General features: G+C 43.7%; 1 protein-coding gene across 1 annotated transcript; it reads left to right on the forward strand.

Annotated features, from left to right (window-relative positions):
• Positions 1-14,823: 14,823 nt before the first annotated feature.
• LOC111851057 (homeobox protein SIX6) lies at positions 14,824-17,292 on the forward strand. The gene is made up of 2 exons (XM_023825581.2): positions 14,824-15,695; positions 16,689-17,292. The coding sequence occupies exons 1-2, from the start codon at positions 15,124-15,126 to the stop codon at positions 16,852-16,854; spliced, it is 738 nt and encodes a 245-aa protein (XP_023681349.1). The 5' UTR covers positions 14,824-15,123; the 3' UTR covers positions 16,855-17,292.
• The last annotated feature ends 7,935 nt before the right edge of the window (positions 17,293-25,227 follow it).

Genomic DNA, 25,227 nt, shown 5'->3' on the forward strand with positions numbered 1-25,227 from the left:
TGTGATGCTGCGTGTATAACCCGAAGCTTCATGCGAACAGTGTCTTTACAAGCCATGCAGTCCGAGCTGTTTTCTTAAAAGGCAAGATTTAGCACTTGACATTACATATTAGAAATGTGGCAAACTATGAACTGCACTGATAACAGTTTGAGAAATGTTAGTGTTTAAAGCTTCTTCACCCTTTTCACTTTTAAAGAGACTCTCCAGTGCAGTTTGGAATCTCTGGCAGAAGACGTTGGGTCTCAGGTCCCGTATGCGTCTGTCAGCACCAGTTCGCTGTATTTCTGCCCCCTCCACGCCTGAGGGTGTGGGGCTGCGCCGGCCCGCCAATGGCCGATCACCCGGGACTGCAGTGTCGGGCAGGAGCTACAGCTCTGTTAATGGCTTGTTTATACGAATAATACGAGGAACCCCACTGAAAGCTGCAGCCCCCCCCCCCCCCCCAGCCACACACCCAGGCTTAGTGTTGTGGTGAACCTCTCAAAGCTGCCCATTCACTGCCTCTTCCTCCAACATACCCCCCCCCCCCCCACACACACACACACACACACACTAAATGCCCCGATATCTCTGCATATTGCCTGTGTGGGCATATTCCTGCTTCCCCCTCTGTCTGAACACTCGAGGAGAGGCTGAGGGGCGGTGGAGTATCCTCAATATTTGCCCCTCTTCGCAGCGGGGCCGGGTCCCGATTACCAGGTGACTAAAGTGAGGCCTTAACAAGCCCACATTTAAAAAAGAACATCATTTTCATTACGCAGTTAATCACAATTACAAGCAAATGTTTTCTCTGTCGAGCCTGCCCCCTTTTCAGGCCTTTGTGCTCGTCTCCTTTGTGGGCCGGGAGAAAAGGCCCAGCGGTCAATAGGCAGCAGAGTGGTGTGTGCAGGGGCGGCCCGCGTCCGCCGCGCGCGGGACAATGCGCTTCGTCAGGGGGACCGCCATACATCCTGAGCAGATTTGTTGCATTAAAGAGCACAGCGGGAGATGGGGAAACTCGTTGCTAGGTGACTGACAACTGCTGTATGTCAGCTTCTCCGTGCCTGTGGTCAGTCCCTCCTTATTTGTTCCTCTCCTACCCCCCCCTCCCCCCCCCCCCACGCCCCAGCCCCCCTGCCTGCGCCTCGACTTTCCCTCCTGATTGCCGATTGTGGCGGATGTGCTCGCCTTGTTTTAGGGAAGGAAACAGTTTGCCCTTGGCCTCTAACTTTTGTCTATTTTATTTTTGTGAACGTGAAACAGATAACCGGGATCTGCCGGAACACTAGTCCCATATGTAGACGAACAGTTTGCATACAGTGAGCAGGCTGTGCGTTAAAGGGTGCGTAAAAGACAGGCAGCGAACGGCACCGACGCGCAACAAGTCAATTAACATGCTCGTTAACTCCTGTCAGCTACAGCGTGAAGAGCGCGGACGCTCCGGCTGTCAGGTCCGGGTGTCAGGAGAATGCCGCGTTTCTCCCCGACCGTAATGGGAACGCCTCTGTGTCCTTGTGCATCTCCTGAAGCTCCGTGTGCTATGCTGCACTTTTCCTTGAGGATAAATAAAACGGAAATAAAAACAGCCTCGCCTCTAGTGGAAGAGCATTACGGTATGTAACATGTCTTTACATGTGCAAATCCGCGCGCAGGCAAGAGGCACCGGTGATGCTCTGCATTTCTATGCAACAAGTGTCCCGCGAACGTGTGCTTCACTGGGTCCATCGATGGCAGAGAACTGACACTCCAGCTGCATTGTATTGGCTGTAGCCTTTATACTGTGTGCAGTTCAGTCTCTTTTGATCCGATTCCATTCTCCTGAAAGGGCAGCACAGCGTAATACGCACATACTGTCCTTCTACTTCCCAATAATGCCACATGAGTGACAGGGTCAAGTTGTCATAATTGTGTCCCGAGGCCATTTCTGCTTATAATATCACATTGAACAAAAGCCCAATGGGTAGCTCCATGCTAAAGGAATTGTCTTTCATTGCAACACATGGAACACTGCAACTTGACAATGTGTGGCTGCCATTATTGCAACCCATTCAATTGAAGACTGGGCACATGGAAAGGAGAGTTCCTCTTCCTCCTCAATCTCGCTTTGCTTGAAAATCATTGCAACACTTCTTTTCAGAAATTCCATACATTTTCTAACCACTTATCCTGGTCAGGGTCGCAGGAGTGGGGTGGGGAGGTGGGGGACAATGGAGGGCAGGAACCGCCTTAGAAATTGTGATTCTCCAGTCATAAACAGCTGTGTTCTTCCCAAATCTGGGTCTTTCATTTCATCTACATACTGAATAATCTAACACATATTCATCATTAAACAAAAACACAGGGCGACAAAAAAGTTCATGGTTATATTTGGGGGGGGGGTTCATGAAGCAGGATTTCTCAGTTAGCTGGGTTAACTTGAGCTAGAAGCCATGATTGTCCAATGAGAGTTTAGGTAAGGAGCATTCCTATTGGACAATCATGACTTATAGCTAAAGTTAACCCAGTTAACTGGAAATCCTGCTTCGTGGAACACCCCCCTGGAGTAACAACAGCTTTCCCAAAGTGGATTGAAGTACTGCTGACAGATAAAGCCCCATGTCATTGTTGTATTAGACCAGAGGTCTTCAACCGTAGTCCTGGAGAGCTACTGTCCAGTACATCTTCTATATACATCTTGTATCTAAATACCAGGAACAGGTGTGGCTCATCAGAAGCCAGGTAGAAAACAAAACCTACTGGATAGTAGCTCTCCAGAACCGCCGTCGGTGATCCCTGTATTAGACTCGGCGGTTAACTGGTATTTACCTGCAAAACCACAGCAGTTTACTGGGGTCATTTCCAAACAGACTGGGCGGCGCTCTCAAATCAAATCTCGATCCCTACAACCACTCCAAATTGCACAAAAACAGTTCTCAGAGGTTTGTCTCTCCCATGACTAACATGCCTTATTTCACACACTGAAGAAGACTTCCTACCTTCATTTACTGCTCTATGAATCCATAACGAGCAGCAGATTTAACTCTCAGCACTCAGTTTATGCTTCAGATATGCATTTACACAGAAGGAGACGTCTAAGTAACACACTTAATCCTATTCTGGACATGATTCTCCTCGGCTAGATGGGCTCAACCACACGTGCAGCATTTATTCCCGGCTGGTTTTCATCTTCCTTAATAACTGCTCCCCCATTCAAATCTGTGGTGTATGTTAGGGGTGACCGATAAAAACAATATTCCGACCTATCCCCGTATAAAATCGAAATGATAAGGAAATGAGAAACTTTGATAAACAGTCGAAAAGCAACATTGCTTGAAGTCACAGATCAGCATTTCGTAACACAGAAACGAACGCAATTCCATCCAATCATGGGATAGTCCTTTAAGAACAGACAGCCGATGCCCAACAAATGCACAGCAAGGGTGGCTGAGTCAGCAGCACATGCTTTGGTAATATCATCAGGTATCCCACCTCCCCCAGAAGTTCTGGGGGTCTCACAAAAATCCGCAGCAGCTCCTTGAAGCATGTGAATGACGCACAATGTCCTGGAAAATCGGTGGCAATATAATTTGCCAGTGAGATTTTTTTCTGCCGCAACCCCACTTGCCCCAGTCACCCCAGTCAGCACTAGCTATGGGCAAATTATTTATTGCATATTTAAGTCCAGGCATTATAGTGCAGTTTATGGGATTTTGATGCTATTCCAGTATTTCAGGGGAGAGGGGGCACCAAAAATACTAAGGTATATGGTATTGCTGGCTGTAATGCCACCCAAGCCTAGCCAGCATGCCCCCCCCCCCCCCCAATCCCAGTTGTCCCTCACCTGCCTACATGAATCAGTTTGCCTAAGGTGGGATGTCTGTATCATAGAAGAAGGGATGTACCTGGAAATTCTGGAAATTCTTTGGGCCCCGGCCACCAAATTTTACATATAATTTTACATATTCAAGGGTCCCAGTCAAGTGCTGAGCCCCCTGAATCTGCCAGGGTATTCATGTCTTTCCGATGTCCCTGCGTGTAAGAGATAAACGTTCCCTTAGAGCAGTAGTGGCCAATCTTATCCGCAAAGGGCCGGTGTGTATGCAGGTTTTCGCTGCAACTCCCTAATTAGATTACTAATTTGAGGACTGATTGGCTGAAGAGTCCTCACACCTGGATTTGAACAGCTGATCTAAAGGTTATCCCAAAAACATGCACACACACCGGCCCTTTGTGGATAAGACTGGCCAGCCCCGCCTTAGAGGAAACGTAACATGGGCCAGTTCCCTAGAGCTGACTTTTGAGGTGCGATGTATATCATGCAAGGATTTTAATATATAGTATTTTCAAATAATAAAGAAAAGATCATCATTTACAATACGACTAACATTGTTAAGGGTACTAAACATTACTAAAAAATATCCATATGATAAATTGATTTTGTCTGATACATGACTGTCCATGACACATGACTCCCCATCCCCAATATTTATCCTGGCTTCATACCCCCCCCCTTAGAGAAACCTTTGCATTTAAATGTCAACTAATATGAAAAAACCGAAGAAAATATTTTGCCATATCGCCCTATGTAATGTACTATTTAATGTACAATGGCAATACAGGGCAACTGCAGTCACACTGAAGGGCTATTCCAGCTGAACTGCATTTCGTCCTGTGACACTGCATCACACATAGACCGGTGACATTAAAAACTGAGACCTGCCCAGGGCTCAGCCTCAGTACACAGAGACAGAGACCATCGGGTATTTACCAATGCTCTCAGAAGAGACAGAATTCTGCATAAATTTATGATAATTTTTAGCAACAAACGTGATAAATTTTAAGTAAATTAAACAAAGCACACAATGTAAAACTGAAGTTTGCAGAGCACCCATGCACTATGGACTAGGTATACCTGGATGCAAGAACACACAAAAAAATCTGAAACTCTATTATTCCAAGCTGCAAGAATTTAATTTTTCATCTAACTATAATATATAAAAAATGGTTTTGTTTGGTAACACTTTACGTTAACTGCACCTTCATGATGCATTCATAGAATATTCATTGCACCTTCAAAGTCCATTAATAATGCATTCATAGACCATTCATAAGCAGCATGTAAGTATACCTTAGCATCCTAGCATACCTTAACAGCTTTAAAATTGATAACAGTTATATCATTTAATCATATTATGTTTGTTTTTTAATGTACATTACATCTATTAAAGTATGTTATGATGTTAAGCTTCCTATTAATAGGAAACGTTATTTGATAATTACAAACACTATAATCATGATAATTGTATAATGATTGTTATTAATGTATATTAATTTAAAGCTGTAATGGTATGTGAGGACATTACAGTATACTTAGATGCTGCTTATGAATGATCTATGAAGGCATTATGAAGGCATTATGAAGGCATTATGACAGTGCAGTTAGTGTAATGTTTTTCCGCAGCTGGAGGTTATTTAATCTCATGCTGAATTATTGATCAAGTAATGAAATTAAACTATAGATTGTAGTCCTACTTGACAACAGAATATGTTCAGGGAGGAATTCAGTGGAGCTATGGTAGGTCTTTCAGTAGAGGGTGTAGTTTTAACTGAGGTAGAAATGCCTCGTTTATATAGACATGTGGATATTACAGTCTGTGGAATTAATTTAATTGTCATCATGCTCTAATACAAAAACGTAACTTCATAATAAATGAAAAACACCCTTAAAGGTTAACCTGAACCACTTCAATCAACTCCCAGTGTCCAAACGTCCAGGGACATGTGAAAACCGCTAGCCAGCCGTTAGGGCGCCCCCTAGCTCTCAGTCACAGTGCAGCACGCATATTGAACAAAATCCTCAGCGCACAGGGCATGTGTGGTATAATCACAGGGACAGACTGGCACAAGGGAACATGATGCAATGAAAGGAGTCGTCACGCCACCCGCCCCCCCCCAACAACTCCAAACGTGAGTCATCAGCATAGCCGAAGACAGACCACTCTGGCCACACGCTAATTAATCAATCTGATATTAATGAAGCTGGTTCACTACAATCCAACACTGGGTGGCATGCACTAATTAGAAAAAGCTTTACCCTGCTTGGCGGAGCACCTGGGTGACACAGAACATGGTACCGAAAAGCCTCTCTGTGCCTGGAAGACTGGGACATGGAACCAGAAAGGCTATACCCCTGGAAATGCCAGGAAATGTCGTTTTTTGGACATCTTCAGAAAGCTAGAGACAGACTCAAAATTCAGCGTACCTCATAGACCATCCATATCTGAAACTGTCATTCTAAACAGTTTTCAGCTGATATTGAAACCATCACAAGCTGCTGTCTGCTATCCCATTTGTAAGTGGGCGAGGGGCTATGGGGGTGCCCGTTCTCAGTGATGACATCCGCAGTGATGGACTGGGGGGGGGCTGGCTTCCCCCCTTATCAGAACGCTGCCCCTAACGTGGTGGTTTTTTGCTAGTGACGACCAAATGAAACTTTGTAAACCACTTGCTGTATTTTCTGACCCCCCCCCCCCCTTAGATGGTGCTCACTGTTAAAAACAATCTCAAAACATCCCCCTGAGGCAAGATCAGGACACCATCTAGTTGGAGTAAAAAAAATACAGCAAATGGTTCATGAAGCTCCATTTGGCCGTCACTAGTTTTTGCAACTTCCGGTAAGACCTGAGGCTGGGGCTGCCATTCGCTACAGCCTCCACGGGACAGCCAATGGAGAAGTGGAGCCTCCACGGGACAGCCAATGGAGAAGTGGAACCTCCACGGGACAGCCAATGGAGAAGTAGAGCAAGAAGAAAATGCAGTTAGTAGGCCCCACTGCCACCTCAGCACACCCCCCCACCCCCCACCCCACCGAATACACGCTGCTCCCTCTTCATTGTGCTCAAGCTGCCAAAGAAATCAGTCCACAGCTGTGTCCTCGAGGCATCAGCAGGCTCTCTATAGCTGTGTATCAGTACTAGACAAGGGGAAGCAGCCAAGAAGCAGGAGCCATGACAAGTTGCATGTCAGTGTTTGTATGCAAGCCCTTTACTCTATTTCAGGGGCCCCAGTGTTGGCTTAAAACAACATTACGCATATATACCTTAACACCACTGAGACCTAACAGCAAGCAAGCAGCCTCTTCAGACATCCAGACCTGACACAAGGCCACCCAGAAGAGATAGGAAATAACTTGGAGACTCTATTCAATCTGATGCTGAATAGCACTTAAACCTTTTCAGGGTCCATGCTGACCCTGAAGGAGTTACTCCGTCTTAAGGAAAGCAGTATCAGTCTCTATAGCACACCTTGGACCTTCCAGGAATGTCCAGCAAAAAGCATCAGTGTCAGATTGGTGCGCATGCACAGATACTCTCAGGAGTCACCCCGCAACCTCACAGGAGAACCTTCACAGGCTTGGGGAAACGTGAGTGTTTCAGGTCCCACATGCAGCAGCATTGTCTGTCCAAGATGTCGCTTTTTTGAAGACGTTCTGTGTCTTAAACTGGTCACAACTAAGAATATGGGTTCACTTTATCCAAGTTTACAAGCATTTGTGAGATTTCAGCCAACTGGGCTTCTTAAACCAAAGCCCTGTGAAACCCACTAGTAGGACACAGTTGGTCGTAAAAAAAAATATGACACCTCCGAGAACCACTGCGGCATTACCTTAGTTGTTCCCCACACAAGCCTATTGCCCGGTTCTTTCGCTGGGATGCAAAGGCACCTGTGACTCCTAGAACCTGGTTCCCAGAGTAACAGGAAGAGGGTCAGTCTAGATTACACCAACCAAAATGCAGATTGTGCAGCAGCGGTTTTTGATTGGGTCTGAACAAAGCTGCCAGGAAGGCATACGGATTTGTCTGTCATCTGACTAAATTCATGGAGCCATCACTGCAGGAGTGTCCAAGTCCTTGGGAGTCTATATGAGGCTTAAATGAACTCCCGGGGTTCACTCCATCAGGGAGGCACGTCAAGATCTGTCTAAAAGCTGGTCTATTCCATGCCATAAGTACAGCACCTCAACCAGGCCACAGCAACTCACATGGCTCTAGGAGAGGCAAGCCAGGCCTATGCAGGTTTTCCCATGGTACTAAAGTTGTCTGCTGGCCTTTGGGTTGCTAATTCCCTTAGCCTTCTATGTTATAGCTGGCAGAATATTAGTGACGGCCAATTGAAGCTTCTTGAACCATATGCTGTATTTTTGACCCCACTAGATGGTGCTCTTGGCTTACTTTGGTTTATGCTTTGAGCCCTTTTTTGAGCAGAAAGCACCATCTAGTGGAGTCAGAAAATACAGCAAGTGGTTCATGAAGCTTCAATTGGCCGTCACTAGAGAATATATAATAAAACTATCTGGGAGTCAAATGCTAGTCTGACCCACAGCAGAGACCCAATAAGCCCTGAACTTGACCCACGAGCAGGATACAATAATTCATTCATCGTGAGGATCCAGCTGCTGCCATATCTTGCATCTGGACTAGATCAGACAAACTACATGGGCCTGCTAGCCATGATGAAACCCGGTGGCAGCGAGTAAGTCGATAGCCTGGTCAGCTGCCTCGATACACCATGGACAAGCAGCCAGTGTGTAGCTTGTGGCCTACCGAGATGCATCTACTCACCTTAATGAAATCAGTCAGAGTGGCATTTGACATAAGACCTTGAAGGACCCACAATGACAGAAAAAGGTAACAGTCAAACTGACCTCATTGTGGGTGCTCTCTCGCATTCACCGGCTCTCACCTTGGGTTGTGCTGAGGCATATTTACGGTGTCCCTCGGGTGAATATCATAGCCACACAGAAGAGACCTCGTGGTATCAATAAGACACATAATGACAGACAAAGGAGGAAGCAAATCACACATTGTGGGATGCACAACACCAGACTGAAAACCTACTTATTTGGACAGAAAGCGTCAACCAACAATTTGTGAGCACTAAAAGATGGAGTATCTGTGTATAGTATGAAATTTAATAACCTGACAAACTTCACAGCCTTTTATCTAACACTACTTTGAAGCATTATCTTACAGCAGGGGTTGGTAATGTTACCCAGAAAGAGTCACTCTGTATGTGGGTTTTCACTGCAGCTCCCTAATTAGATTACTAATTAGAGGACTGATTGAATGAAGAGTCCTCACACCTGGGTTTGAACAGCTGACCTAAAGGTTATCGCAAAAACCCGCATACACACCGGCCCTTTGCGGATAAGACTGGCCACCTCTGTCTTACAGTCATGGTCCTTGAAGAAATCCAGCCAGTTGTGTTATGTCTTAAACAATCCAGGGTTAAGTGAGCCATGGATAAGAATCCATGGATAGCTGTGGCTTTCATGTCAAATGAAGGGGCATCAGGCAGTGTGACCTGCAAATGAAATGGACTCCCGGAAGATTCCCCCAGAACAAAGGCCTGAGCATCCAAGTTCAGGATGATGTCATTTGAAATCAGGGGGTGTTTCTCAATACCAAAAACACGATGATCGTACTTGTGGCCTCGGTACGACCAGTCTCACTAACTTGACTCCCAAGGATTGGACACAAGTACAGTCAAGTACAGTCAAGTATGCATGTTGAGAAACACTCTGTTTCAGAAGATGGTGGTAGGTAACTGAAACAGGGCTGCCCAGTACAATAACTGGGCCAAGTGCAAAAAGAGCATCGCTGTCTGGGGGCAGAGGGGCACACTGGTGAAGCAGGGGGCATGCTGGGTGCTCACACCAACCAGGGGCCGTGTCATGCATTGCCACGGCTTGACTCTGATCGCTTCTGAGTCCTGTCGCCGGGGGTAACAGCATCCAGCACCACAGGGGCGGGGCTATAGCAGGATGGAAGGGTATCTCTTTGGCATTCAGAGGTTTCCAGGAAAACGGCTAGTTTCCCCATATCTGGGCTGAACCCAGGGGGAGCATCATCACCCCTCCTCCAAAACTGTGCGATCCTAAGTTGTCCCGTGTATGTCAATTATGACACAGACTCAACCCAAATACCTTAAATCAGATATTGTATTAGTCTAGAGAAAGGGCAGTAACCATGCAGCTCCTGGCTTTAGTCCTTGGGAATTCATTAAATGAGATTTGTGAAGCAAGTAAATGATTGTGCAGCGTGGGTTCTCCCAGCTTGGGCGTGGTCACACGCTAGGTATCCCTCACCAGAACCTGCTCCACACACACAGGGCTCATTCACGTCCAGCCTAATACGCTTCTGGTTATGTCTAGGGCTCAACTTGCCGTGCACGTGAGGATCACACTTCGGTGACTGGGAAGTTAAGTGCTGTAGGTCATACAACAAGGTCATGTTACATTGACACAGATCACATGAGACTCACAGTACTATGCCGTTATTCTGCTTCTGCGCCAAAAGCACACAGGGAACACAGCGGGTTTGTAAATGGCTACATCGCAAGGAAGAAAACCTTTTCGCCTCTGCCCAGGAGCCACAGAGCTCTTTGAAGCGTTCTGTATGGGACCGTGTGTCTGTCTCTATCAGGAAGCTGTCGTCGAGATCAGGCACTGCCTGCTACACAACATCAGACATAATCCACTAGGTCTTATTGAAAGCAGCAGTTGATGATAAGTCTTCTCCGTTACGATAAATCTGCAGATTAATCTTGAACACAACAATGTGTCTGCCTAGCTTAGCCTGTAGGGACCGAACAGTTTAAAACCAAAGGGCCCTGGGAATGGCTACATGCTAAATAAACAGCAATGCTATGTGTTTTTGCAGTTAAGCATCACATTTCTGTAGGATGCAGTGCTGAGGTACCAGCATATTGAACTAGCACTGGCCAAAAGGAATGGTATGTCGGTATAATGCAAATCCACATATTATAAGGGTGAGTTTGCATGAGTTGTGGGTGTGATAAGAGCTGGAGCATATGGGGGGAGGGGGGGTCGTGTCATGTGATGTGGATTGGGGAGCATGGAGTAACCAGTGTATACGGTGATAGGTCTGAGAAGAGCTGCTCTAGCTGAATCTGGGTCAGTTACAGCCTGCTCAAATCCCCCCCGCAGGATTTAACCCTACACTGTCCTCCACTAAAACAGAGGCAGTGGCTGAGCTTGACATCCCCCGCTTCACCCCCGTCTGGCACATGTTCTGTCATTGACCAAGTCTCTAATTCATTTAAAAACAACAGCAGCACAAACCAATCATCTAAATAACTGTACAATTTCTTTCTGGGGGACAGACAGCTGTTCACCAGGGTATGTGTTGAATCTATTCAGCTCAAATATGGAACAAATACAACATCAGCTTGTTAACAACTGCGCCATCTAGGGGGCAAGCGTGCCAGTAAGACGGGAGCTTTGCTTCAGTTCAATCTACACATGCAGCTTTTCGATGAACGCGGACATTTGCCTGAAAATAAGTTTGGAAGAACTCGGGTCCAGTTGCCTTATGCAGCAGTAACTGGTCTTTCCTCTAGACGAAGTAATTTTCCTGGGTGACACACTGTTCCCTTAACGGATACGCTCTTCACCCACGTGAGGAGAAGGTACGCGACAGACAATTGTAGTACGGGCCGCACCCAGGGCTACAGTTTTGGGTTTAGGGCTTTTGTGGTATTTTACTGCTATATTTAAAACAGCGACATCTCGTTGGACAAACACAAACGAGCTTGATGGGCCGAATGGCCTCCTCTCGTTTGTAAATTTCTTATGTTCTTAAACCTCGCAAGCAACTCATTAATCCAAAGACAATATCGGTCCCCGATATTCCTGCCCTTAAACACGGAAGGCTTGAGATCAAAATCTGATACAAAAACAGGGGCATCACCGATGAGCGCTAATTACAAGGACGACAGGTGCCTGTGGAGTTTACCTGTACGATGTGACACGGGGATCGCCTAATAGTAGTGGAAACCAAAACAGCTGAAATGATCTTTAAAAAAAACATACACACAACACGGTAGATTAAAGCGCTTTGCCTTCAGTTGAACCTGGCAGAGTATGACTGGTATAAACCCGGTTTAGCCACCGAGCCTAGCAGATAAGGGTTATCTTTCTTAGTATCAAGATTAATATGTGATTAAGTCGTTAAATTATTTGAGTTCAAGTAGTAGGAACCGGGCGGGCGTGTACCCCTTAATATGTGGTATAAATTCATTCATCCCCCAACAAACAGACCTTTGTATTTAAATTATTAAGACTAAGTTCTGTCCCCCTAATATCAAATTCTCTCCTGTGTCGTTGGGTGCGAGGAAAGACGCACCCAGCGGTGCGGAAGCATCTGGAATCTCGGGGAATGATAGAGAGATGACGCGTAATCGCCTGGGCTGTTTTTAATATATGTACTTGCGCGTGCGATGATTCACAGTGAGTCCCATTATGAGTACGCGTCCCAGTAATAGTCGGAATAACAGGACACCCATACCATTTGCACAGGAAAACACTATCACATATAACCTAACGCTATATAACATACGAAGAACTGTGAATATCCACAGTCATACAGCGCGCGGTGCCGAGAGATATTGTAAATAATATATGGTGGTGAATTTTTATTATTTAGATGATGATTTGATGGTCTTAAAATGTCAGAGTATTAAAAGTCATAAAAACATGTTTTGTCACAACGATGAAGCTCAAGTATCCTGTAAACTCAAACATGGTTATATGGAGGAAACAAGCAGAAGCAAATACAAAATTTTGCCTTTCGTTACTTTCGACGCAAATAACATGCAATTTATTATTTTGGTGAACAAATAACATTTGTGACATCTTTGGTAACGTTCATAAATTGCGTTATTTATATTTAATATAATGTAACATTTATTAGTTTTTTCTTGGCGTCTGTGCTCGCTGAAACTGCTTTATCTCTTTTTCTGCATCTTTGGCGTTTTTCGGTTCCAGTTTTTTATACGTCATTTTTTTTTTTTTGCTTTACTGACAACATTTAAATAACTTAATTATCTTGCGAAACTTCAGTCCTTAATTCAAAACGACGTGTCTCATATCAAAAACATAAAAAGAATGAATGTTCTCGACAGTATGCGGCAGAGACTGCAAGATACCTATCGAAAAAAAAATTTTTTTTTTAATGGTAACTTAACCAATTAATTCCACACATTATTTGATCGATCTTAAGCTAAAGATGAAAACATTATTTTGGATGATTATTTATTTTCAACATTTTTATGAAATAATACATATATAAACACGTAATATATTATGCGTACTATCTTCTGGTTAGGACAGGCCTATAACGTTTGGATACTTTTTCGTTTTTCAGTCACCTCTGCTTCTCCGAGCTGTTTTGCTCTGTTACTGTTACTGTTTGGTGGGTCTGTAACGTCAGTGTTAAATCTGTAACACTGCGGATTTATGAATGACAATTCGACACAGAAAAACGCTAATCCTCGTACTATGTCTGCTTATACACCCATTAGCTTATTTACACTATCACTCAAATTATAATACATACTGAATTCATTGTTTTTCAAACGCGACTTTTTAAAGAATGCTATACTTAGAACATTAAATGTGTTTTAAATGTGTAGAAATGGGATTATGATTATAGGACTCACAGAAGCTAGACGGACAGGTTCAGTCATATTATCTTGGTAATCTTTCACTTCCGATTATTGTATATATATATGTGTGTGTGTGTATATTTTGCTGACACATTAGACTGGATATTATACATTTTATTACAATATCTTAACGCCCATTTTATTCCGTTATCTGATGTTGACGCACGTCATATGAACGATGCAGCATTCGGCAGAAAAGTTTTATTCCTTTTTACTAAGCGGTACATAAAAAGAACAGCCTTTTCCAGAAAAGCAAGTTCCATATCCCGAGCCACTGGATCCCATAAATCATGTAAGAGAGCCCGAAGGGGACTCAATTGAACTGTGAAAGTAATATCGGGGTTTTCCGTCAGAATGAACTTCTCCACCATGCGCAGCTATGAAATAATCTGACCCGACAGTTCAAAACATCTGCGCTATCTATCTGCCTTCTTATTCACCACAGCGACCAGCGCGCAGAGCGGAGTGTGTCTGATACTAAAACAGAAAGGTTTCCGTAGGAAAACCGCGCACAACGCATTCACGTATAATAAAACATTTACTAAACTTACAATCACCGCTGGGTAACAAGAACGGGGTGACGATAAAATACATGATTCCCGTAAGCCGTTTTGGAGATTAGAATGAGGTTAAATCGAGTTATCATTTAGCTACGTTTCATCGGGTATTATTCAGCATCCCCTTAGAGAATTACAGCATTTGATGTGCCGTGCGCACCGTATATATACAACATGTATATTTTTTCGGAGCCTGAATCTCAGTGAAAGTAGTCGGATTCGCGCATGATTCTCGTAGGCTAAGTGTGTAAGGTTCGTGGGTCAATCAATTCGCGTACTTCTGTCGGATTTTTCTGTCACTTATAATCCATCTCCAATTTTATTTTTATGGGTCAGTTATAAAAATATGAATATTACAAGGCTCATTTCACGGAAGGGTTTCACCGTCGCATCTAACAAACACTTATCGGACATATTTTACGTGACGCAGCTATCATTGCGCTTTCGGTGATGTTTTCTGATATGTAGAAGAAAGATTTTCTTAAGATGAGAAGAAAAAATGTGTCAGTAGATGTGTGAGCTAAGATTTCGTTCTAATAAGGAAAAAAATGCAATTTTTTGTTCGCTGGATTTTAACGGAATTTAAGGTTTCGCGTATGTAACAGCGCGGCGCAAAGGAGCAGATGTACACAAATATGGGTGGCAATTAAATATCTTAGGACAAAAAGCAAAGGTCACAATGTTTACATCTTTAAAAGGCGCAGCCGAGCTCTGGGAGGTTCTGTGATCTGTCCGCACTCCTTTACGCGTGATTGGAAAACTTGACAGTGATTGACAGGCATCCATGGCAACCACGCAACCAATCTGCCAAGTCCAATAGAAAATCGGCAGAGGGCTGAATGTCTTTTTTCCCCCTCAAAAAACATCTCGCCCTAGTTGTATGCTCTCGTACTTTCAAGCCACCAAGTTCACCCACCGAGGCGGCCATAGTCAGCCAGAGGGCATCGTTCCTCGGTGTTTTTAACGGTTGATCTGCTAACTTTGAGGTTGTCTTTTTGTCTGGATCCGCAGGGAAGAGACGGGGGTAAGCGAGTGAGAGAGTGTATGAGTGAGAGAGGAAGAGGGGAAAGAAGAAGCCTCCATGTTTCAGCTACCCATCTTGAATTTTAGCCCCCAGCAAGTAGCGGGGGTTTGCGAGACTTTAGAGGAAAGCGGAGACATCGAGCGTCTCGGCCGCTTTCTCTGGTCTCTACCAGTCGCTCCCGCAGCCTGCGAGGTCCTCAACAAGAATGAGTCGGTGCTCAGAGCGCGGGCCATCGTGGCCTTCCACACCGGGAATTTCCGAGAGCTCTACCACATCCTGGAAAACCACAAGTTCACCAAAGAGTCCCACTCCAAATTACAGGCCCTTTGGCTGGAGGCGCATTACCAGGAGGCTGAGAAGCTGAGGGGCCGCCCGCTCGGACCGGTGGACAAATATAGGGTGAGGAAGAAGTTCCCTCTACCCAGAACAATTTGGGACGGGGAGCAAAAGACGCACTGCTTCAAGGAGAGGACCCGACATTTGCTTCGAGAGTGGTACCTACAAGACCCTTATCCAAACCCTAGCAAAAAGAGGGAGCTTGCGCAGGCTACGGGACTTACACCCACACAAGTGGGAAACTGGTTCAAAAACCGCAGACAAAGGGACCGAGCTGCTGCAGCCAAAAACAGGTATACCTTTCATCTCCCCGCTAACCTTATATTTCTAGCTTTTCCACAAATGTAACTTTATGCGATTGTTCGTTCCTTTCTATTTATAGTAACGGCCCCAGCCTTTCAAGGCTTCTGTGGTTGTCTGCGGTGAATCCGAATTAAATCATGTTTAAAACAGAATTGTGCGGCTGTCGCGGTGCTTAACGCAGCGCATTCGGATAAACAAGGTACGGTTCGTTTTAAAAAAAGATTAAATAATGTAATAAACAGACTCACACCTATATAATCTATATAGTTTATATTTTAGTCGTCATTCCTCTAAAATATGAGCAATATTTATAAAATTATTAATTCTCTTAAATATTTTAATTGTACTTTACATGTTACTTTGTAGGACCAACTCATAACATTATTTCAAAATATTTAAAAAACAAACACAAATAATATGACATAGGTATAATATGTTACAGTAATACTAATCTGTCAAGATCTGAACACGTACATACGGATTAAGTCAATTATCAAGAGTTTATCCTTGTTTTGCAGACTGTTCGCGTAAAATCTAATTTTTGAATGAAAGTGGCAATTTTTATCACTTTCGTGAAGATAAGTCCATTTAATTGGGTTGCAGTCCGACGGTATCGCCGGTTAATCACGAGCGAGTGGACGATTCGCGATTCAGCGTGGCACTGTTAAGTTCCATTTTAACTCATTTCTGCTCATTTACAGAATTTTTTTCTCGACTCGGATCACGCATTTTCCCTGGTGTCTGGCAGTGACTAATCGTGAGATAATTAAATGTGTTAAAACTTTCTATAGGATGGGTACACTTTTGCCCATTTCAACAGTGCACGAGCAAGCACTCGTGCTCCTGTCTGCACTGAGGATTCGTTTGCCTTCTTCTATATTAAATAAGAGTAATACCATTACATAGCCTAGTTTTAACCCCTTTTTCGTGTTCCGTTATAACTGGAAGATGACGGACCTCTGTTTTCCCCGTATTTTGCCCAGACTACAACAGCAGGTTCTGTCCCAAGGTTCGGTTCGATCTCTAGCAGAGGACGACGGCGCAGTGGATCGACTCGGCACCGCATCCAGCCCCGAAGCTAGTCTGTCCAGCAAAGCCGCCGCCTCAGCCATCTCCATCACTTCCAGCGACAGCGAATGTGACATCTAACAGCGCCTGAAGGAAGCTTTCGTAGTAAAACTGAGCAGGAAGAGGGGGGGGGGAAATCAAGACCGACAATCTAACAAAACATTTCAAAAACAGTGCCTGCTTTCAGATGTATAGAATTTTAAGGCTACCAAATCGTGAGGAGTATGAGGGAATGCCTCATATTTTTTTCTCCTGATTATTTTAACGGATGACGGACGAAACAAAAATTTCAAGATTAAAAAAAAACAAAAAAAACAAAAGCCGAAGAGGACAATATTTAAGATGGTCCCAATTACCTTTTGGAAGAAAATGATTAACGCCTCAAGATAGATTTAAAAAAGGAAACGTTTTCAGCACCTGCCCCCATATTTTTTTGTGCGTATTTCATGTTGAAAAAGACTGTGATATTTTTACTTTACTTTTAAAGTTTTATAAATAATGTTTATTTACTTATTTAAATGATCGGCTGTTAGAATTTGGTATTAATTTGCTTGATGTTTTTAATATTTACCTTGTGCACAGGTGAACATTAGAGCATGTGCGCCAAGCAGTGGACATATGTTAAAGTAAAAAAGAAAAAAAAAACACGTAATAACTTAAATGAATAAAATATTTGTTGATCATAATCATAAAATGTCAGGGTGATTTTTTTAATGGTGATACACGAAATGATGGTGAGTGCTGAAATGGAATGTGCGTTTCTACAGGGACCAGACGATGTCTAGTGTCGTGAATACAAAAATGCTCTTTATACTATATGGTGTGTAGATTTGAACTGAATTTATGTGACGAACGAGCAGAATTTGTATTTATACAATTTTACATTTTTAATGTGCTCAGTCTCATTCCCCGTTACATTAATAGGCCTACCATAGCTATATTTTGATTAAAGAGGAAAAATGTCGTACTAATGTGATACATTTGTTTATATGTGTGTGACATTTTCGTTTGATAGTTTAATATAGCCCTAACGCAATATGACAGCAAATGGCCAGGGAGCCATAGCAACACTTGACACCATAATGCTATCGATAAACCTACGCTGTATCGGATTCAGGAGCGCGGCCTTCGTTTATAACGGGATTCCACCTTTCTTTACTGAATCCGATTGATTGACTATTCCATTTCTGAATACATCGTCAAATCATTAGTCCGTGTAAAAATAACTTACAATCGTTTTATAAATCATGTTTTACACGCGTAACGGGCCTTTAGACTATACCTTTTCCCCCTTCAGCAAACTTGCACGTGCATGGTTATTTACAATAATGTACTTCACGTTGAAATATAATCGGATTAATTTAAAATATTAAGTAAAACCGGTCGAATGTGCAATTTAAATTTTTGCATGAGAACGTTGTTTGAACGTTGCTCAGTAAGCCTAATTATAGTAACTTTTCTGTAAAAAAAAAAAAAAAAAAACTTTAACCAACACAGCATCGCATTTTGTCACTGTAATGTAAAATGTACTTTTAAGTTTTCTTCTTTCATAATATTGTAGCAACAGTGGGCCGGCAAACAATACCGGCCAAAGATAAGGTGCAAGACGCTTAGTCTCGTTATCAATATAGTCTGCGTGAAGCTGGCTCTCTGAATGGAGGTCTGCCCTTTTCGCGTGAGCGAAGGAGCAAGGTCGGGACGTAGAACAACAAAACCCTAATAGGCTACATTAGTGATTGTAACCGAAAAAGTCACAGCTTGTCGTGGTTTAACGTTATGAATAAGCAACAAAAAAGTAACGTCTCCATTATGCATCAATTATTCATTGTTTCATATGGGAAAATGGTAGACAAAACGCAGTTCAAACGACATTTTCAACAGGCCTATTAGCCGGAAGAAATGAACAGGAGAAATGCAAAATAAAAACGGAGCGGCTTTGTGGTCATGTCTCACGTGAATCCTGGCGCACACCTGGGAACTATTTGTTATTAATTACTGTCGCCAGAAAAAAAAGGAACACGTTGTATTTTGTAGAACCCCTTTCAATGGAAACAATATAAGAGCCAAATACTGTTTTAGAGAAAAAGGATAAGGAAACTGGTGAGCACGGGAAAGGGCTTTGAGTTCCATTCAACAAGAGGACAAAATGGCAGAATATTTCCGTTTCTATTGAGAACGGGAGCAGCCCGGCAGGGATACATGAAAAAGTCTTTTTACCAGTCAGTAAGGTTGTCAAACTGGTCAGCAGTAATCAGTGCTAATGATGTGGTCTCGAGTCCCGGTTCTAACAAAAAGGAGGGACCCCCCCATCTCTATTTTGTAAGACGCAGCCAAGAAGTCCCTCCGCACCCCCGCCGCCTTCCCAGTCAAAGAAAGAGTTCGCTGTTGAAGCTGACTGCCTGAACCACGGAAACTAAACCGTTTAGCGTTTGGAATTAAAGTGATTGTGTTTGGGGTCGGAGAAGGATGGAGGCTATATTATCGTATCAACTAAACACTCATTTTATCGTCAATTAATGTCGACATTCAATTAATCACGCGATAGATTGCGGCGTGGCAACTGTTCGACTGCCTGTTTTGCTATAGGCGAGATAAATTCAGATACCGTAATTTTTAGGTAGCAAACCCACCAATTCGCCCCCACTTACTCCCCTTTTAAATATTAATCTTACGGTAGCTTACTGCTGTTTATGCGTTTAAATACTATTCATGAAATGCGGTTTCTTGCATGGCGTAAATATAGCATTTTGCACATTCCAACGCATTGAGAAAAAATGCCTTTTTAATATACTTCATATTAATATGCAGACCTTTTAAAACGCAGAATTTCAACTACATCGCGCAGAATGCGGGTTTTCATAGCATTTCCTTACATTGATTGGCCACTTTCATAGTCTTTGTAAAAGAAAGAAAAAAATTTAGTCCTGTTTGGCGAAAAAGGCCGAACCGTTCCGAGGTGCCAGGTGGCGATGGCACGCGCTAATCTTGGACCGCATGGCGATTGCCCGCTCTACAACAATATGGCATTATATTAGAAAACAGCGTTTTTAAAGTGCCATTGTCCTGTTGCTGTTGCTGACAATTAAGGGTGAATTTTTTTGTGCGTGTTTACCCACATTTTCAAGCACAGTACCTCTACGCACCCAACACACACACTCTCCCATACGGTTTTACCTCTTCTTAAACCTGTCCTCAAGTGGTCCATTCATCTTAAACAATGTAGGATTTTCCCTTAGGAATGAATAAAATGAGTGCGCCTACTAAAAAGGGGGGGACTTAGAAGTGTTTAAGAGTCACGGTCTCCGCCTCATTAATTAGGGGCGCTCTCAAGGGGCGCCTCCTTACTGTCACCTCGAACGGGACGCGCCCCCTCCCGCTCCCTACCATAACTGTAAACTATCCCGTCTCCCCACAACAAAAGCTGCATTGGACCGGAACATTCGTCGCTCCCCGCCTCGCACCAAAAGCCTGTCATGTTAGGTTTTCACGGGACATTTCGTAAACTGAACCAGCCGATTGTTAACCTGCATGCTGCGCGGCTCCGCGTTGGGAGGCTGGACCAGGAATGACGTACGGCGACCGCGCGACAAGCGCACTATACGTCATCTCTTTTCAGCCTAGACGCTGGTAATTGACCGGAATCTATAGCTTCATCAGAAAGAAGGAAATCGTAGCATAAATATTTAAATGATAATTACAGTCACAGAATTTTGGGACCTTGATTAGCACTCTTAATTTAAAGTTTTCCAAGCACATTCTCTGCTATATTACGTAAGAAGTGCACCAAGAATCGCCGGATTCCAACACTACATTTTCTAATTAAATGAAAGTGGGCGACCTTCTGGATACCGCTTTTGTCTGCTGTCAGTGTATGAAAAGGTTAGTCTCTTGTGGAAATTGCTCAGGAAGGTTTAGTGCTGTATAACAAGCCACTAATCACGTCGGCTTACTCAACAGAGAACAGGACAAGTTTGGGCCCAGGTCTGGCTTGGTGCAAACCCATTCTTGAGCCGTTCCTATTTAGTCTTTCTATTTATTTTAGAGTGAATGGAGAAGTTTTTTTTTCTCTGCTGAAATGGATTTTTAATAAAGAAGCCGACTGACCTTTATTTTTTATAATACGGCTTTGTGTTCTAAGCAATTACATTTAATGCGTATTAAATAAAATGAATTGTGTTAACATACATGTATGTGGTATTTTTAACCGAAAAGCGAAACGAACTGTAAAACAGACCATCAATGCAACTTTGCTAAGTTTTTACGCTAAGGAAATTAACGCACAATTAAAATGAAAACACATTCAGCATACCCGATCACGGATATTAACGTTTACTATCGTCTATCACGACAACAAATCTGAAAAATGTTTATTTCGACCCTTCCGTAAGGTAGGTCTGGCGTTTCCGATCGCAATTCGCCATCAATTTCCGTTACTCAATTTTGCTGTCCAGCAGATGGAATCAGTGTTCATGTTACAATGTGTTTTTGACCACATAGCTTTACGTTACATATTTTCTAAATAACTAGGTTTGATTGTCTAATTAACGGCAAATTGAACCATCAGGAAAAGAGAGCAGAATCTGAAAACTAAGAGCGGCCTCTAGTGGCAACATCCGGCACCTTCTTCTTAACGAAAACATATTTCTTTTCTTCGAAATTTTGTCGATGAAGAGTCTTACTGATATGTTAAATACATACGCAGCAGAGTACTGGATAATAGTACATAAAACTGGGGCGATATTGATGTTTACTTTTGCAGTAACACAACATCTTTGTGATGGCTTGTTCACCATTGGTCATCCTATCCATAAGTAATGTTCTCAGACTACCAGAGACAGCAAAGACTTGTATCTTGCTGCGAGATTTGTTGGTTAGGTAGATAATTTGTCAGATTTAAGGTACCCCTATTTAAACAGACTATATTGTGCTCGCTTACATTTAACCTGGACTAACTTAAATCCAGATGTTGTCTTGCTGACCCAAAAATCCAGCCTCGTGATAAGGCTCCAGCAGTGCACTAAGATCAAGGCTGAAATGTTTATTTACAAATCTCTCTCTAAGCTATGAGGATCTCAAAAGGACGTGGGATAAAAAAAAAAAAAAACAAGGCATTGATTAAGCATGTTCAAATTCACACACATGGGACCAAATTCACACACATAGGACCAAATTCACACACATAGGACCAAATTCACACGCATAAGACAAAATTCACACACACAGGACCGAATTCACACACACAGGACCAAATTCTCATCAAAGTTAACCTATTGTTAGACGCATTCCAGTGTAAACTAAGTACTGTTTATTAATTTGAAAGGCCCTTCCACATTCCCTCCAACCAGAAATGAATTAAAAATACAAATAAATAAATTAATTACTAAATGAAAGGCCACTCTACACCTAGGCAGCATTATCGGCAAGGTTTAGTCATGCTCAGCTTTTACCTGATAAGCCTGCAGGTGTTAATTCTGCCAGGCCTTTAGCACCGCAGATTTAAGCAGCTGGGATTTGTGCTGAAAGCCTGGGACTCAGCAGTAATGTACCAGTTAGAAGTCCTGCTCAAGTCACCACATATAATGCATGTGGCCTATTAGGGTGGAGTCGGTCAGTCGGTCTCTCTGTCGGTCCTCTCTCTCTCTCTCTCTCTCTCTCTCTCTCACACACACACACATACACACACACATATAGGCACAGACACACACCCACAGGCACACACACACAGACACACACACATATAGGCGCACAGACACACACAGGCACACACACATATAGGCACAGACACACTCAGGCACACACACAGACACACACACATATAGGCGCACAGACACACACAGGCACACACACATATAGGCGCACACACACACAGTCACACACACAGACACACTCACACACACGTCAGATTGTGGCCAATCAGGGCCTGAACTACATTGCAGTACCATGGACAGCACACTGCGATGCTGCCTGCCTATTGGATACTCCATATCCCCGCTAACCAATTCCTCAGACACAGCCGTTGACAGGCAAGCCAGGCAGTTTCTGCTGGGCATCATTTAAGATAAATATGTAATGACATATGAAAAATCCCCCTCCATAAATCGCCCCCTTATTGTGGTGGGGGTTTGTGTGCCTCTATGATCCTAGGAGCTATGTTGTTGGGGGCAGTTGCTCTTGTTATGGTCTCCCAATGCAAATTGGTCCTAGGTGAGTGGCCAGCCTAAGAGCGATTCGCAACATCCTCATATCAATTAACAAAAAGGAATCTCTTATCCCACCCGGACTGGGGAGACCAAGGCCCCACCCTGGAGTCAGGCGTGAGGAGGGAGCTTGAAGGTGAGCACCTGGCGGCCAGACCTCCACCTGTGGGACCTGGCCAGGCACAGCCCGAAGAAGCAACATGGGTTCACCCTCCTGTGGACCCACCACCTGCAGGGGGAGCCATGGGGGTGGGGTGCAATGTAGATTGGGTGGCAGTCGAAGGCAGTGGTCGATTTTAGGTCGGCCTTGAAATCTTTCTGGTAAACCATCAGGTGATTCACGGGGGGGGGGGGGGCTTTACCCATGCTGCTTATAGCAGGGATAGAGACCTGTTAACCTGAAATAGGGATATAGTCAGGCAATGGAAAGAATATTTTGAGGATCTCCTGGATCCTTCTGATACTCCTTCCTTGGAGCTGAGTGCAAGATGGCCAGGAGCAGTCAGCAGTAATGCGGACGGTGTACCGTTGTGTTGTGGTGAAGAAGGAGCTGAGTCAGAAGGCAAAGCGATTAGCTAGTCGATCAGTGTTCCAACCATTATCCATGGTCATAAGCTGTGGGTAGTGACCGAGAGAATGAGATTGCAGATACAAGTGGCAAAAATGACGGCTCCCTGGGGAGGGGCTTCAGGCATGTCCAACCGGGAGGAGACCCCGGAGCAGATCCAGGACACACTGGAGAGATTACATCTCTCGGCTGGCCTGGGAACGCCTTGGGATTCCCCTGGTGGAGCTGGAGGAGGGGGTTGGTGAAAGGGAGGTCTGGACATCTCTGCTTAGACTGCTGCCCCCACGATCCGACCCAAAATAAGTGGCAGATAATGGATGGATGATGGATGGGTGAGTAGATGGGTGTATGGATGAATGAATGGATAGATGAATATCAAAAATTCTAAATATGTAAAACCTGATTATTTTTTTTACAGAAGGTACACATTAATACACCAGTGCAGACTGGTGGGGGGGGGGGGGCACTAACACACGTGTCAGTGTCCAGCTTTGATAGGATTGGTGCCATAGATGTTTCCCAGGTGGAGATTCAGACCTGCAGCATTTCTCCGGAGCATGTAATCCCCAAAGCCCGTCATTAGGCGGGCGATTGGTGGAGCAGGTACAGTGCGAGATGGGGGGGGGGGGGGGGGGGGGGTGTCAGGTTCCCACTGCTGAGTGGTGGCTCTGAAGCAGCCCCTTATCTATTCAACTCTCTCACCTTTTTGGCCCACTTCTCTGGCCAATTACCCCCCCAAGATATAGGGTTTCACAGTCCTGATGAGAGCAGCTGGTACCACCTAGGAGACTTTGTTCCAGTCGGCTTCACTAGATACACAGCCTGGGGCCAGTAGACTGCCCTGCTATCGCTTCTTTATAGAAAAGAAGGCGGAAAGAAGCAGCTCCCCCTAGTGGAAGCTAGTATAGGCGCTCATATATAAACCACATTTTATTATTATTAATTTATATTATTATAAATTTATTTCAAGACATTTTGATGCCTGCCTAAATTTTTATTCATATCTAATGTTAAAGTCTGATAAGAGAAAAACGTGATTGGTCATTTTCTTAATTTTTTTTCTAAGGTTTCTTTGCAATCAGAAGGCGGGGCTCTGTTTGGGTTAGCTGACGGTTCTTTTATATGAGCAGTCAAACACAGGTCTTTGGTAATTACTTTAACAAGATGAACTTAGAACTAAAAATGCCAGTCACATAAATAAAACTAGTGGTTTTATAAATATTTTATATCCAGATTCTACTATTCTACCACAAACATCATATTTGCTTGCAACACAGAATGAACACAGCAGGGAAGCTTGTTTATTACATTTAACAGCCATGTTAATTAACCAATAAAAGCTGCAATACAGAAGTTTTATTGCTCTGGCCGACACTATTAACTTGAATGCCAAGTTTAACACTAATGCAAAATCGCTCATAACAATTTCATATGCCCCTCCTAACAAAGGTCATTTGAAGTCTTTTCAAGTACAGTGTTCTTACCTACTGTACAATACAGTCACGAAATGGTGCAACTACCCAGGGTTAATAAACCGCGCGAAGGCTTCGGTATGCTGCCACCTCGTGGTCAAAACAAAATGCGGCGACAAAAAAAAAAAATGGAGAAAAACCGCGGGAAACCATTTGACTTAATTCGGTTGTTTTCTCCTCCAAAGGCTGTGTAGCTGATATTCGTCTCCTTCAATTG

This window comes from Paramormyrops kingsleyae, chromosome 14 (genome assembly GCF_048594095.1).
Source record: "Paramormyrops kingsleyae isolate MSU_618 chromosome 14, PKINGS_0.4, whole genome shotgun sequence".
NCBI classification, from domain to species: Eukaryota; Metazoa; Chordata; class Actinopteri; order Osteoglossiformes; family Mormyridae; genus Paramormyrops; species Paramormyrops kingsleyae.